At 35.6% G+C, this 17,073-nt stretch overlaps 2 protein-coding genes across 4 annotated transcripts in view; both read left to right on the top strand.

Moving 5' to 3' along the window:
• FoxP (Forkhead box P) overlaps positions 1-17,073 on the top strand; it is a 62,735-nt gene that overhangs the window by 17,489 nt on the left and 28,173 nt on the right. For all 3 annotated transcript variants that reach the window (XM_053762928.2, XM_053762926.2, XM_053762927.2), the window contains exons 2-3: positions 1,042-1,217; positions 9,073-9,099. Coding sequence is in view for 2 of the 3 variants with exons in the window: in XM_053762926.2 (XP_053618901.1) it covers positions 1,173-1,217; positions 9,073-9,099 (72 nt within the window). In the remaining variant the exon portion in view is untranslated. The remainder of the gene's footprint in view (positions 1-1,041; positions 1,218-9,072; positions 9,100-17,073) is intronic.
• Positions 11,735-13,178, top strand: LOC128680117 (cytochrome b-c1 complex subunit 1, mitochondrial-like). Its single transcript, XM_053762931.2, has 2 exons — positions 11,735-11,894; positions 11,981-13,178. The coding sequence occupies exons 1-2, from the start codon at positions 11,864-11,866 to the stop codon at positions 13,135-13,137; spliced, it is 1,188 nt and encodes a 395-aa protein (XP_053618906.1). The 5' UTR covers positions 11,735-11,863; the 3' UTR covers positions 13,138-13,178.

Raw genomic sequence — 17,073 nt, 5'->3', positions numbered from 1 at the left:
ATATATGTTGAATGGATTTTTCGACAGTTTGTATACTTTGCATGCATCTGAATGTATATATAGTTTTTTTTTTAAATTACATATAAATAAGGTCTTTTTCTTCTTATATATGAGCTATGCTCTTGTCGGTGGAGTATACGCCACGTCTCTCTATCCTCGTCTTTGCTTTTAAGGTCTCGACACGACATGACGCCTGCCTTCTCTTTCAGTTAACGTGCATAACTCTTCCTCGGTCAATATGGTTAATAAATAAATAAATAAATATATTAGGACAAATCACACAGATTGAGCTAGCCCCAAAGTAAGTTCGAGACTTGTGTTATGGGATACTAACTCAACGATACTATATTTTTATAACATAAACATATATATAGATAAACATCCAAGACCCGGGCCAATCAGAAAAAGATCATTTTCCATCATGACCCGACCGGGATCGAACCCGGGACCTCTCGGTTCAGTGGCAAGAACTTTACCACTGCGCCACCGAGGTCGTCAAATAAAGTAAGTTATCTAATCAAAATTGTCATTAAGTTATTTGCAAAGCTTAAAAAAATATATTGACTAAGGTTTTCGAACAATATTTTAGCTTCAAAGTTGCAATCATTCTGTACACTTTCTCCTCTCCGATTGATATCGTGTCCAACTACCTACTTTTACGTACATTTTTACCTATTAATTATCAATTAGTCGTAGTTGACGACTATCTATTGACGTCTGACAGGCGGCCGGTCACACAACAATAGCCAAATCTTAAAAAAAACATAAGATCTACTTCTCACGCGGTACCATCATATCTATCTATCAGAGAGAGAGAGAGAGAGAGAGAGAGTGTTGTTCAGGACAATTTATTAACATGAAAACAACATACTCGAAATAAAATCGTAAAATATTATCATGTTTAGTAACAGCATCTAAAAACGTACGGAGTTTTGACAAGCAATAGATTACATCAAGCACGTCGGAACCCGATGGAAATGTACACAAACATGCAACCCGTAGCAAGCATTGGGTTTATTATTGTTTTTTTCTCTGTTACAGATTGTATTCATAACATTGGAGTTAAATTGCTTCAGTCATTCGAGGACTGCGATAGAGGTGTGCCGCAGGGCAGCGTTCTAGGCCCACCTAAATGTTCGAGTGAAGTGGTTTGATTAAGACTGTGTTTCTGGATGTGTCTCCAGAGAGACGAAGAGAATGTTGGCCACATAGAATCGGTGAGTAGATTATCATTAATTATTTCGACAATTTGTAGGTTAGGTTATACAAATTAGATGTTACCAACAGCTTCGAAAACTTGTTTGATCTCGGATCATTGTATGTCTATTCCAAATTTCATCAAATTCGGCCCAGTGTTTTAGCCGTGAAAGCGTGACAGACATTTTAGCACTTGACTTTCGCATTTAGATATTAACTTAGTGTGTGCAAAGTTTAGAAAAAGTACCTACTTCTAATTGGCATGCTATATGTCCTCTCAACCTATCGCCAATTGACTGTAAGAGATCCCTACATTGGATAAATCTGCCGTTGTATACCAATATTTAAAGTCCAAATGTCTATACTTATTTTCGTAAAATCTAGTTATTACAAACAAACAATCATAAATCGCTACGTAGTATAAAACAAAGTCGCTCGGCGCAGTCTGTCTGTATCTAAGGCTTCTTCTTCCACACCACGCAACGGATTTTGATACAGTTTTCACTGTTATTTACACAATTTATTCTACGGAGGTGAACCTTCTTACATAAACATGACAGTGCGAAGCCGGGCCAGGTCACTTGTCAAAAATAATTTAGAAAACAAACCATGTCAATATAAACCAAAATAGTATAACAAAAATATTGTGAAAGAGGGACAGAATCATTTTGATTCGCGGAGTGTAGTCATCTACTCATTGAGCGCTTTTTCTTTTTTATTTCTATGTCCTTCTCCATACTTCAAATGTATGCTACATTTCATGAAGATTTGTTGAGTTGATATACCGTGAAGTGGTAACAAACTTAGTTTCGCATTTGCAATATTCGTAAGGATAAGGATAGTAAGGATTTGCTTCGCAGTAATTGTTACAGTTGTGGACGAGAATAAATAAACATTTATTACAAGAAACCTATAATGTATCGTAGAATTTATTTATTTATTTATTTAAAAAAAAAAATCTTATGTCCACCCGCCGAAGCGCGAAAGCCGCCATTTTTGTATCTATTGAGAAAGCGATCGGTAAGAATTATTTTGGATCTTCCTTTTCAGCTAAATTTAAGAACTAGGGTTAGCAATGGAATCAAAAATTGACGAAAATAAATATATTTTCTTTTTCTTTTTTTAATTTAGATTATATTTTAAATTTTATTAAGATTAATTTATAAAGCTAGCTATTGGCCGCGGCTTCGCCCGCGTGATATTCTCTGCGAAAGCGGAACAGACATGATTTTCGTACAAACTTTCATCCCCCATTATAGTCATTTGATATTTGCTATAAAATTTTATTATATTAACTATCTAATGTACATCCCTCAAGTTACTTTTAGGCTAATTAATTAAAATATAAATTTATTCCACTTTTACCTAATATGTTACAATATTCTGTACATTAAATCAAAACTAATTAAAAATAAAATGTCTTGTAAAAATCATTGAGATCGGATAATATTTAGGGGTAGAAAAATGTTTTGTAAATATTAATAGAAAATAATTTGGTAACCCTATTTGGAACCCTGTTGGAAAATATGTTTTGATCAGAAAAATGCTCAGTCACTGCATGATATCGCTTTTAAGGGACACGTAGACAAAGACAACTATAGACATTTGTCATGTCTTTCGTTTCGCTCATACAAGAGATTCGTATTAGATATAAACGAGGAGGAACGTGACAGAGGGCTAATATCTTTAATATAATTTGCCATCTTGACCAGACTGGGGATCGAATCGAACCCGGGACCTCCAGTGTAGCAGTCCGGCATTATGACACATCGCGTGGTCACAGAGGTCGACGTCAGACTTAATCATATTATATATTCGATAAGAAATATTAATATATGTACCTAAGTATGAGAAAAATATCGCGTGATTATGATGACCAGTAACTATGATTTCTCGATAGTTCTATTATCTTCGTAGTCGTATTCCTCATGGCTGAGGGTCGTGGTCATTACGTGGAATGAAACACACACAACAACTTTCTTGGCATTATTAATGGAGTGGTTTGCCTTCACCAAATCCATTTCACACAAAAGTTAATAATCAACCAGTGTCCAGGTTTCCTCACGATGTTTTACTTCATCGGAAGCAAGTGGTGGACGATGAAAACTACTATACATGAGTCAAATTGGTATACAAACTCATGTGGCACGAGTAGGATTCGAACCTGCGACCTTTCGATCCACAGGCGGGCGTCTTAACCATTACACCACCACCGCAACTATTATAATATAATAATATTATGGCTTTATTGTGTATTCCAATATAAAAACAACAATAAATTAAAAAAAAAAAAAAGTTTAAAAATAAGAGAACGTTCAATTCAATCTTTTTATTTTTATACGATATGTCTACGAAAATCTCGTAGCGCACAGCGCCGCTCGTAGACGCCTCTACGAAGCACTGCGTAGAGCGTCTACGCCTTTTTTTTTTGAAGAATATTTTTTAGTTTACATATGCCACAGGCTATTTTCGCACTATAAAAATGTATAGATATTTAACAGACATAACAGATGTAACGTACATTTTTATTACATGAACAGATTGAATTAACAAATATTATTATAATGTTCACAGTTATTCGAACTTATTCTATTTGTTTTCTAATTGGTAGGTTAGGTTTGTTAGTTTATTTATGACCCGTACAAAAGCGAACGAACGAAGCGAGCGAGCATTCCGAATACATATTACACGGCTAGTGAAATAAAACAATATCGAAATCTATTTAAAAATTCCTCAAAAGACAAGGGGGACTTTAAAATTAGTGTTTTCCAGGTCGTACTGTCACCATCCGAACTGATAGCCGTTATCAGAATATAAACAATATAGCAACACCACTGGTCATTATCAGAAACTGATAATGCAGTTTATTGTTTAGCCCGATTAGTTGATAACTACGAACTTATATCTAAGAGTGGGTCGCACCGTAAACTTTGACGTTAAACTTTAACTTGCACAGAAAAAAAGTACGCCATTTTGTCTAAACGTCAGCGGCGTGCAGGTTAAAGTCAACGTCAAAGTTGATGGTGCATGGACAAAGCACCCTAACTAGTTACCTTCAAAATTCGCTCAACAAAATTTTTTGAGCGAAGCCCCGTCGTGTCCGGAAAGTTGATGCATTTCTGTCTCGATTGCACTGGTCTTCTAAGATGGAGAATGTGGTAGATTACGTGATGCCGGCTCCACGCTGTCGTCGAATAGTTTGCCAAACTTCGGCCAAGTTTGGCAAACTATTCGACGATATTCGACGATTTGTTATACATTGCAGGTCTTTCATTGCGGTAAACAAAAGCACTTATACTAATTACGCAATGTTCACGCCTTCTCATCGGCATGTGTGGAGCTGGCATAATTAATCGGGTCGGTTGACTACTCGCCACAAAGTGAACTTTATTATAATTATTTTAATTATAATAAACTATTATTTATCTATATATATATATATATATATATATATATATATATATATATATATATATATATAGATAGATAAATAATAGTTTATTAATGCGGTATGTATTGACCCCATAGAACGAACGAAATATTGACCCTAATTGGTCTGCAATGGCGGGTGAAGTTTGTATGAATTACTAATAATAGGTAATAACAGGAAATCTTGCTAGCCTAGATTCATTTCAAGAAATTTCTACAAGAACGGAAAAAAAAAACAAGTTTTACGCGGGCAGCTGCTTAGCCAAGTCAGACCGGCTACACCAAAGTGCAGGACGTTGGAAACACGGTCATAAATCTGAAATGGAACTGGGCAGGTCACCTGGCACGTCGTTGCGATGGTAGCTGGACTAAAGCACTGGCAAAGTGGCCTAGGACGGGTGGAAGACGTGTCTGACAACCTGCGATGGGCGGGACGACTTAGCGAAAGTCATATGAACGAGAGATTTGAGGACAGACGAGCGGCGTACGCGAAGTGTGACCTATAGTCAGTAGTGGCGAAAAAGGGATGAAAGGATCTATTGCTATATCAAATGAAAAAAAAAAAACAACGTTTATTTAGCACAAGAAAAATAAAAATGTAATAGTATGGCCCAGGATAGAGATGGTTGGCGCGGAGACGGAAGGAGGCCTATGCCCAGCATTGGGTCACAGTAGGCTGATGATGATTATGAGATTCAAATTCAAATTCAAATCATTTATTCAGAAATTAGACCTTCACAGGCACTTTTTCTCGTCAATTTTTATATTTATAGTTATTTCTCACAAGCCACAAATTACTGGCATTTCGGAACGACCACTGCTGAGAAGAAATGCCGAAAGAAACTCATTTGAACAGTATTGGTCCCTATCATGCCAGATCGGCAATATTTTTATACAGATGATGTATTAGTATAAAAATATTGTACTAAAATGGTCTTCATGAGTTCAATTGAGCATGACGTCATGGTCTTCGGCGAATGCCATAAAACGAGACACAAAATAAAATAAAAATATAATATAGTTAATAATAAAACAATAGCTACATACATATACTATGTGTGTATTTTATTATTTATTTTTCTTCGCGTTCATCTGTCAAGTTGTTTTTATTTGTTCATATCTAAAAGATAGACCTCAATATAAATATGCTGATAAATATATCGTTGATAACGAGCACGTAATAATATCATTCATACATTTATGTTATTTGTGTAGTGAAAGATCGGTATACCTACTTAGGTCCGCTTGGTCCGTTTGCGTGATTAGGGGATGAACTTGGGATAAATATAACCATATTATGTATATGCATCATACTTTTTTTCCATAAGTAAGTATAATATTATATTTAGGTTTAGCGTATGATTTCGTTAAATGTAATTTTATCGAGCAGTTTTATTAATTACGAGATCTATAATTATTTAGTGTATTATGCCGGCTCCACAAACAAACGTCGTCAAACGGTTTACCAAACTTTGGCGAATTCCGAATACATTGCCGGGGTTTCGTTGCGGTAAATAAAAGCTCTCATACAAATTACGCAATGTTCGCGCATTCGCGTCGCCATGTGTCTGAGTTCGGTGACAGTGTGGCGCCGGCATTAGAAATGCTTTTTGACTGCAAAATCCGTGACAACCATGGAATTAGTAGGTACTGAGTACTTACTAATGCCGTCATGCAAGCTCGGTATAAAATTATGTTTTTGCCATTAGAAAAAAGTTTCTGAAAATAGCCTATTATAATAGAAATATATATACGTCATGACTGACACCCGTCGACGGATCAACGCAGACGAACGTAGAAATTGTATGAAGTTTCGACGTACGTCAACTCATGTCAGTTTCAAACCCTATAGAAAACAAAAAGGTAGGACGGAGCTACAACGTGGTGCGCGACTGAGCAATGGGAACACGCCCTTACTCGTATGTGTAAAAAAAAAAAACATATCGCTATTTGTTGCGAATCAATTTTCTTGTTAATACTTATTTCGGTTTAATACGATTTATTGTTTAGATTTTCACCATATCGTACGTGGTGAGTTTACGTTATGTATAAGTTGGTGTTTGAAAACACGAGTTTGTTTTGATTTTCATGTTTTTCTTTTCAAATTAAATCCACCAGCGTTCGTATCGTGATTTATTTTGCACGGTTTTTTGTCGAAAGACTACAAGGGTTCAGGGCTGCGCACGCACAATTATTGTTACCTATTTGTTTAATAACAGCTTTTGTATGCGGCTTCGCCGACATTCAGTTCTTCTATTTCCCTTCCAAGGAAACAATCGAATGATAGTCCCAGTTAATGCGTATTCTGTTGGACTGGTAACATTTGTTTGATTTAAATTAATATCGTCAATTTCCCGTTTCCCGCTACGATTTTCGCTTCATTTTCCGTTACGTGTCCCTTTAAGTATTCCGGAATATGTCCCATCCTGTCCCGTTTTCCACAACGTGTCCTGTTTCGTTACCTGCAATGTTTATCGGCCCGTTTTTCACATCTCGTTTCCCGCTACTCTTCCCGTTTCCCGGGACGTGTTCCGTCCCGTTATCAATTATTATGCTCATAGGGATGCAATTATCAAAATCCAATTAATGCATTATTCTTTATTACTAATAACATATTTAAATCTAAAACTTCATGTGTCTCACTTTAAAGTGACGAAGTTTCATACAAACCTGCTCCCCCTATTTCCCCTACCTAGGGGTATATTTCCGATATAAAAACTACCATATGTTGTGCTCCGTAACTTTTTCAACTTTTTACTGAAAATATATAAATAAATAGACAGACAGACAGACAAACAAACATTCTAAAAAAAGTTCGGTGTCATTATTTGAGACCAGCTATATCTAGGTGTAGCCACACTTCGTGGTTTAGCTGTAACGTAGACATATGAAAAAAGGAGATTTTGACAGTTAATAAATTGGTATTTATTTATAGCCCCAGACTCGTGTACATATATGTACGTCAATAGACGATTGTTTTATAGCAAAAAATATTAACATACAACAAGATTTTGGCTCATATGTGTCGCCCAGCCTTGATCTTCTATGTAAATTCCAAAAAAAAAAAACGACGAAGTAAACATTTTGTTTTCTAATTTTGTACATACCCCGTTGTTAATCATAAAAAAGTCATATGCTTTGTTACTATAGCGCATTGTAATGTTTGCTATTGACAGAAAACGAACCTTAATATAAAGTATGTTTTAATTTTTTTATGGATAATGACAAAACCTTTTTTTTTTCTATTTTGTTAATGCGAAATCAGAGGGGTTCGTGCGCGTTAGCATTTCACTTCTGACCATCGAATCGATTCGAAGTGAGACGCAGCGAACCAATCACATTGCAGTGTCGTTGCCGTTGCGTCACAATGGCGTAATGTGATTGGTTCGCTATGTCTCAATTCGAATCGATTCGATGGTGAGAAGTTAAATGCTAACCCGCCCTTCGCCCACAGATCTAAACCCCCTTTTTTACTTTATTTATTGTGGCAATCAAACTTTTTGTTATACTCAAATTGTAACACGGAATTATTTAAAATAATCAAATATCTGCCCGCGTCTCAACTGAAAGGAGATTTTGGTTAATTTTCAAAGTAGGTAAATTTGTATATTCTAAATCATTATGACCATTATAACCTTTAATTTGATGACCATTTTGTAGTAAGTAGAAAAAAATAATTGCATATTTGAGTCGCCATTTTGTTTTTTTTTTAACAAGTAATACAACAAGGTATCAATCAAGTGACTAAAAGCTTGTGTTGAAAAAAGATTAAATCCTTTAATTATATATTACATAAAACAAAGTACTCTGCCGCTCTGTTTTTCTGTTCGCGATAAACTCTAAAAACTACTGCTCGGATTTTCATGCGGTTTTCACCAATAGGTTTAGGTGTACAATGTTTTCCCCCAGAAAAGTCAGGACGGGCCACTAAAACTATTTGTTCTAGTCCCTCGAAATATTTTTATTATTCTATCCCATGCATATTGCGAATCCTTTTGAGTTTCGTAAATAATTGAAAAATTAAATCACGCGCGAGAAGGTACTTATAGTATTCTAAAAAGGTCGAAGATTAATGAGCCTTGAATTTGTGGAGAGTTATTTAATTTGGAAAACAAGTATTTTTACACGAGTTTCATTCATAAAAAAAACAATGACAATACATTAATAGTAATAACGTATATTATTGTTATTTCGATTCAAAATTATAGTTATTAATTGAAAAGCATTTAGCGTCTGTTTATACAGTTTGAGCAGGGCTCTAGACTATGACATTGTGAGATTTATTTGGGAAAATATTGTTTTTTTTAATAACAGCATACCTATTTACAAAAAGCATGTATGTATAGTAGTAATAGTAGAGAACTATGTACATTACAAATATTTTTTTTTATCTATGTAGGTACATGACTTATCTTGATAATTGAAATTTTTTTTTCTTTTTTTCAGAGACCAATGGTGCAGCTACCAATACTGGTGAGTAACCTTCAATTAGTTTGCATAAAGGTTAGGATTAATGAAAAACAGGTAATTTATTAGTTTCGTTTATTAGTGAAAATCTAGTGAAAAATTCGCAGCGGAAGAGAACGCAGTCCGCGGGAAAAGCAAAACTTGACATTTGACAGTTCTCAATTGACATTGACAACATAGGGTGCGTTCTATATTTAAACAAGAATCAAGCAAAAATAATTTATAGTGACGTAGCTGGAGCGGTGGTGGTGTAATGTTTAAGAGGGTCGTCTGTGGACCGAAAGGTCCCAGGTTCGAATCCTACTTGTGCCGCATGAGTTTGTATATCAATCTGATTCCTAATAGTCTTCATCGATCACCACTTGTTTCCGGTGAAGGGAATCATCGTGAGAAAATTTTTGAGCAAACGTCTAAAATCAACCTGATAAAAGTACTTACGAGATACAACAATGAACTATTACAGTTTTGTTATACATGTCACACAAGCTTTTTAATTAATTTTGAAAATATTAATGAGATGAAAATAATCTGGAATCGAGTAGAATGTAATTGAGAGTGCTCCCAGCTCGTTTCCCGATTTTTTTTTCATCTAAACACTGGACTAGATATTTAAAAAATAAACAAAGAAATACATTCAGCCAGAATTTACTTTGAAAAAGTTCAAAGCTACTGACTTTTGTTGATAGATCCATCAGTTGTCTTCATAGTTAGAGTCAAACGACGTGTTACACATTCTATAGTCTAATTCAAGGGCATTCAGAAAAAGTGGTATGATGACCTGTTTATTTTTTCGTACTTCACCCAGTTTATCCTAAATGAAATGGAAGATATAGATTTCTCCACAGGACATTCCTGTCTACGAGTCCCTTTCTTTGTTCGTCGCCTTTTTCCAGAGACAAAGTAATATTGACACGATATCTTGGTGTACCTAATCTACTGCCCCCTGTTGGTTCAAAGGATATCTCGTCCGAGTGTTCTTAAAAAAAGTTTAAGTACAAAAAAGTTAATAACACGACCTTTACGTCTCGTTCGCACGGGCGTAATAAAAGAAACGTGGCGTTTGGTTCCCGCACTAGAATAGTTCGCCTTGTAAAAAGGGAATTCTTTTATAGGACTATTTATTAATGAAGTTAAATAAATAAAAACAATTAGTACAACTTCATATCCTAATCATTTAAATTCATAAGCATTCGTGTTTATCTTATTTTAATTGTTAAAATTTATATACAAATCGTTTCTTATTGGAAACTTAGTCAAAAAGACCGCCCCGTGACGCACCTGGTGCAAAAGTGGACAGCACGCTGACGGCATTCCCTCGCTGTATTGCGAGAGAAATTCGTTGCACCAGGTACGACTCTGCGCGGGGGTCAGCACCATTAATTCTAAGGCGCCTTCCCAGCTACCGCACAAAACCCCTTGCCTCAGCACACCATACCCCGCTCACCTCACACAGCACACAGGACACAAACGCGTTAGAGGAGTATATTTAATATGCTTCTGGGTGGTCTAATTAGTAAAAGCTTTTATTTAACTTGACTTGTATGTAAGTATGTATGTTAAGTACAAATCTTACAAGTTAAAATAGCATTTTCCTTTACTTAAGTCTATATTTGCATATCTTTCTATTGTAAGGCATGTTGAGTTTAAGTGTTTTCATATTTTATGTATCAATTTACAAGTGTTTTTGCAATTAAAGTATCTTTTATCTTTTACCTCGCGTGGATACCAGGCGATTAAGGGACAAGCCTTGATGATAGGCAACAATAGTGATGCCAAGGAGCGCGTTTGCACGCTGTAATGCGCTTCGAAAATGCGCTCGTGTTAAACAGGGCTCAGGGCTTCGGTCTAATAATATAAATCTGTGGCTCTGGTGCATTGTCTGGGGCCTGGGGTACTAAATAGGGACGTGGGTCGAGTACCTACTTGTGTACAAAACAGATATATTTTTAAGTAGCTTATTAATTCTTTACTTTTTTATTTTTTCATCAGAAGTCCAATATTGCTATTTATTGAATTGGAAATATAATTTATTTGTCAACATTTATTGCACAATAGAGACTTCCACACAGCGGTGAAGACACTTTTTATTGACTACCATAATAAATATGCGCAAGCCTGAAACATAGAAACAGTACTTACTTTAGTAATCACTTTTTTCTTTTTGCTAATTAGGTACTTACCTTTACAAGGGTACCTTTATATATTTCCTGTCTGTCTGTCTGGTCTGAAATAAATACTTCTTTTGAAGCCTGAAATAAATGTTTATTATTTTATTTGAATACACTTCTTTCCCAAGGAGGATTAACTACAGACAGGTGGCCGGTTGTAAAATCATGGCCAAATCTTCAAAATATTATGGTTTATTTTTACGTTGACCCTGGGCCTCATGGCTTCATAGCCCCGAATGCAAACGGGAACACGCGAAGATGAGTGGGTGATTTTATTTTCATAAACAACCTTATCCATCGGTAAGGTATGGCCGGAAAATCAATAACGTGAAAAATATCCTCTTGGTTTATAAGTAAAAAATAATGTCAAAATCATGACGGCCATCGTATTATCGTATATCATTTGTACATCAACAATGTCAATTTCGAAAACGCAATAACATCAAAACGGCTATTCTCTGTTGTATTCAGTTCTGAAATGATCAAATCAAAATGTTCAATATTTGCGAAGTTAGCAAGGTCTTCATTGAGGTACCGTAGTTGCGGGGGGGAGTGTAAACCCTCCGAAGTACCCTCTAACACGAAACTCACCATACTCCCAAATGGCGTGCGTATCGCCACCGAAGAAACCAGGTCTTGCTTATGTTGTATTTCACTTTTCGTTGAAGCTGGTTCCAGATACGAAAAAGCATGTAACAATGGTATTTTCCATTTCATAGAACATCTTATCTACAAAGGCTTTAGAAGCATGAAGAAGAATGAACTGCAAGATCTGTGTCTAGCGTCTGGAATCAAACTCGGTGCCTCGACTGGAAGGGAACTCCAAATATTCAACGCAAGATGTCTCTATGAAAGCAGATCCACAGTAATCGATATCTTCAGCAAAATGATAACTGAACCGGCTTTCTTTGAAAACGAAATCGAATTGGAGAGGAAACAAATCATGCATGAATTGATCGATGCTGACAACGACCCTAAACAGGTTCTATTTGACTATTTACACCAGACCGCATTTCAGGGGACCCCTTTAGCTCAGCGTGTGATCGGTCCCACGAAAAATCTGAACGCGTTTGACCCGCCATATTGCACCTCGATTATGAAGGATCATTACCAGCCTTACAAACTGGCGATTATTAGTTCTGGATGTATGCAACACGAAGAGATGTTACAACTTGTGAATAAATCCTTTGGTTGCTTGGAAGGCAATCCAGCGATGCAGTCCGAGGAAGGGCCGGCTCGTTTCACTGGCTCTGAGGTTATTTTCCGAGATGATTCGTTACCTTTAGCTCATGTAGCTATAGCTTTTGAAGCGCCTGGATATACAACAGTGGAATACTGGACTATGTTGGTAGCATCTTGTATGTTGGGCTCCTGGGATAGAAGCCAAGCGAAGCCGGGGTATATACATGCGAATCTTTTAGCACAAGCGGGCGCAACTGGGATGTGTGAACGGTATGAACCATTTTACTTCGCCTATAGGGACGTGGGACTTTGGGGCGTCTATTTTGTAGCGGATAAGATGCATTTGGAGGATATGTTGTACAATATACAAAGAGTTACGATGGCTCTTTGTACGATGGCTCAGTTTACTGATGTGCAGAGGGGGATAAATGCGGCCAAGTTGAAAATAGCGCGGAGCGTGCAAGGCTCGATTGATTCCTGCCATGATGTGGGTATGCAGATAATGTATCGTTGCGGAAGGCAGTCTTTGCAGGACTCTTACGATTGTTTGTCTTCGGTGAATCATCTCGTGTTGAGGGAGGTCTGCGATAAGTATATTTATGACCGGTGCCCTGCAGTGGCAGGGGTGGGACCCACTGAGAACTTGCCAGAGTACAACAGGATCAGATCTGGTACCTACTGGTTGAGGCGTTAGTTCGTTTTGTGTTTTGCTAATAAATATTGTATCTGTAACAGTTTTTAATTTTCCACGATTATGTAAATATGTAGACTATAATTTTTGATTTCCACAAATCTACAATGATTTACAACTAATTACTTAATGTACAAATATTTGCGATATACTTTGTTCATAGATTACAATAACTTCTAATAGAAACTTATAATTTAGAGATAAAATTCGACTTTTCATGTTAAGTGCGATCCAGATCAGCTGATCAGAAAATTTGGATGTGCAAAAGCTTTAATAATTTATTGATTGTTACCACATTCAACTTCATAAACGTATATCTTGTTTAAAATCATTTATATTTAACATAGGTTCTAAAACACAGCATGGAAAGACATTACTATGTTGAATTTTAAATATTATAAGTAGTAAAGAATATATATAAGTTATTGTTGTCAGAAATCTTATTCAATATGTGACAAAAAAATCAAGTCTGTTGCAGTAAATCGTTGAGGAGTTCCCATATCTGGAGACGTTCTTGCACCATCAGGTACCATATGCTTTCCATAATAATGCATTATCATACAAACTAACCATGTGTACAAAATTTCAGCTCAATCGGTTGAAGATATCTGCTTCAAAATTGAGTTGCAAGATTCCACAATAAGGATAGTTACATTGCAATTTAAATAAAAGCTTGTAAAAATACATGGACTGAAGTCTATGGCTATAGTAAAACATTATTACCCAGCAAAACTATTAGAAGTCCAATCAGCCATTTTTACGAGCTCGCCAATCGGCGAAAAACACTTTTTATTGACAATTCCCATAACAAAATGTGTAAACTTTTATTTATGAAAAGGTTATCTATCTGTACATACTTAGATGGGATTATGCCAAGTATTTTAAGAAGTTCCTTCTTTAAATGTCTCCGAGAAGAACATGTGAAAACTTACTTAAATACTTTTTGGTTTGTTGCCTATCAGCTGTCTCGGCTATGTGTCCCTTAGTCGCCTCGTACGACATGCCGAAGGATATGGAGTGGTCCTATTTTAGGACGGAAGCGAACGCCTCACCAGATCTATTATGAATCTGGACAATAGATAGGCTGAGAAGAGAATGAATGAAATCTCTCTCTCTCTCTCTCTTATTTGAGAGTTTTCCCAGTTTCTTCCTCAAACGTTAAGCGTTGGAGCCCAAGGTCCGTCAGTAGAAATGAAGAAATATTTATACTTCTATTCTTTGTGTATTATTTTGTTCATTTCCTTTTAAACTTTGATATAAGAGCCTTTGGAATGTTATTATCGCCAATGGTCTGTGAACTAAGAATGTGACGTGCGAAGTGAAGGATGAAGAAACCGGAAAAAGATGAGGAAAAAGCATAAAGTAATACAGCTACTTTCGAGAATCATCTGAAAATAAAATCCATTCAAGAAATTGAAGTTAAAATTCTTTTCACGCCAGTCTCAGACTTCAGCTAAATAGTAGTGGCTTAGAACAACTATTGTTTATAGAGCGCACACACTATCTCTCACTCTATCTCTCTCTTTCTCTCTCTCAATAGAGCGAGTTCCCAGAACCAGCGATGGAGCCTGAAAGGTATGGGTCTGTTTAAAAATGAACCTAAAAATTCAGCTTTAATTTTTGGACCAGCCTATCAATAATTGAAATGCTGTTGACGCCTATAATTTTTTCTAATAATCCCTTAATTCCTACTCATCTACTGCCGTTACATATAAGGTTACATTTGTTTAAACACAGATCGGAGCATTTAAATCTCAAATAATTTTATACATACAGTAGGTTGTATTTGTAAAGATTTTAGCTGTTTAATAGAATATTTTAAGTTTAATTGCTCTCAGTTCATGTGTCGGAAAACTCTCTTTCATCTCTGCACTTTGCCAGAATCTTTCGGGGTTGTGAAGCCGCGAAGCCCGGGGTAAGCGTAAAATGTTGAAGATTCAGCTGTTATTTTACTACCGGTGTGAGTATATATATACAATCGTGTTAGGAAATAAATAAAAGATGTACAAATTTTAAGTACACAATTAATTTTATGGTTCGAATATTTAGTAAATCCTTTTGCTTAGCCATCTTAAACGACATGAAAGTAATTGTCGTCACCTACATCAAATAAAAAACAAGGGGCCTTATATAACTTCGAAATTCTAGCACCAGGGTGTAAAGGCAGATTGACTTTAAAACTCACTCCATAGAATTTAAACTCACATACAACACTCCATAGAAAAAAGTTATCTCTCTATAGAAAGTGCTGACTCTACCAGACAAGCTATAGGTATACTATGTCTACCGTTGGCGCCATACTATACTATAGTGGACGCCTTTTATTGTTCTCCTAGACTATATTGCTGTTTCTCCGCCATTAAGGATATAGTCTAGGAGCCCGTTAACATTTTGTTTTATATTATTTTGACTTTCTGTTTGGTGTAAAAGAAGAGGGGGACGGGCCTTTGCCCAGCAGTGGGACACAACATCCACAAGCTAGATAAAAAAAATATTTGAACTACCACGGGGGTATAAATTTGGACAGTTATCATATCGGATTGTTTTTTATTAATTGCAGTTTTTAGGATGCTTTATCAAGTATTTTAAAAATCGAAGTGTTTAGTATTACGTAGTTACAAAGGAAAAACTCATATGTTGCAACTCCTTTGGCATTTTGCTTAAATAAATCTTTGAAAAGTATTATTATTTTTTAAATTAAATCTATGGAAAGTCTTCTGATATTTTCCTCCTGAAATTTTCCAAAAAGTAAAAAAAAAATATCAATTTATCAAACAATTTATTAATATAACGAACACCACAGCGAAAAGTTTTATAAATGTTCTCATATCGATTATTTTAAAAGTTTATTTATTTTTATTTATAATTAAGTCTATGGATTTTCGACAATTTCGTTCTGAAATTTTCCTCATATTCACAAATTAAAAAATCTCAATTTTTAAATCGGAAATGCCACATAAATCGAATGTCACAGCCATGAGTTTATGGTAAACGTTCTGAATTCGATTATTAAAAAAGTTAAACCAAATAATTTTCTACTAAAATACTTAGCACCATAGCCCTTGTAATATGCAGTAGGCGGTCGCTATAAAGCGGCACTGGGCGTCGCTTTTCAGAGGGCGTGGCGACCTCCCTCCTCCTTTTATTAAACCTTATAGTTCCTCTTAATTAATTTTCTTTTTCACGCGCCATTTTGTTTTTTACAGCACTAGCAATCAATATTTGCAGATGTGATGTGATTAAAATATGGCCGATGACGATATTTGAAATTCTTAATTGTAATATTCAAATTTATCGTTTCGTTCCGACACGTTAAGGTTTTAACAACTTGTATGTATGTACTACGTTTAGTTCACAAAAATATATAATTTTTTTTATCAATAAAAGAACAAAATACAAAATTGGGTCAAAATTAAAAATTGCTCAGATTCTGAAAAAAGTAACATTTAACCCAATTTAATTTTAACCAACCAGCAATTTTATACAAAAAAAAACTGATTCATCAGAATAAATCAATGCGTGATAAGGTTTCAAAAAAATAAACACAACCCTCTAATGGTGTGTGGTTTCATTCGTGTCTGTCTCAGTGGATCAAGGTGCTAAATTCTAATTTTTTGCCAGACGACTAGCAAACGAGAAATCGATGGGTGCTAAATCATAGCCCAATAAAAATGTCAATGGCCTGATACTGGTAGAGGACTGCATTTACACCGTAATTCGCTCTAGCGTTGCGTGAAGTAACATCGTACGTGCCGTGCTATGATGCAGCGGTGATGTCGATTTTTGCGAGATCTACATTTATATAAAACACATTTTTATTTCTTTCAGTCTAAATTCAAAATTTTAAATTATTGTTCCACTTGATATTTTGAAATCACATTTTGACTCATTCATTACCATAACGATATCGGCACGTACCACAGTACGGTGTAATAATAA

Source organism: Plodia interpunctella, chromosome 23 (assembly GCF_027563975.2).
Source record: "Plodia interpunctella isolate USDA-ARS_2022_Savannah chromosome 23, ilPloInte3.2, whole genome shotgun sequence".
NCBI lineage: Eukaryota > Metazoa > Arthropoda > Insecta > Lepidoptera > Pyralidae > Plodia > Plodia interpunctella.
This window is presented reverse-complemented; position numbering and strand designations above follow the sequence as displayed.

Excerpts from the sequence above, each read along its gene's own strand:
- LOC128680117 (XM_053762931.2), top strand. The coding sequence starts at position 11,864 with ATGGCGTGCGTATCGCCACCGAAGAAACCAG. Across the intron at positions 11,895-11,980 it reads ATCGCCACCGAAGAAACCAG|AACATCTTATCTACAAAGGC; the intron begins GTCTTGCTTATG and ends TCCATTTCATAG.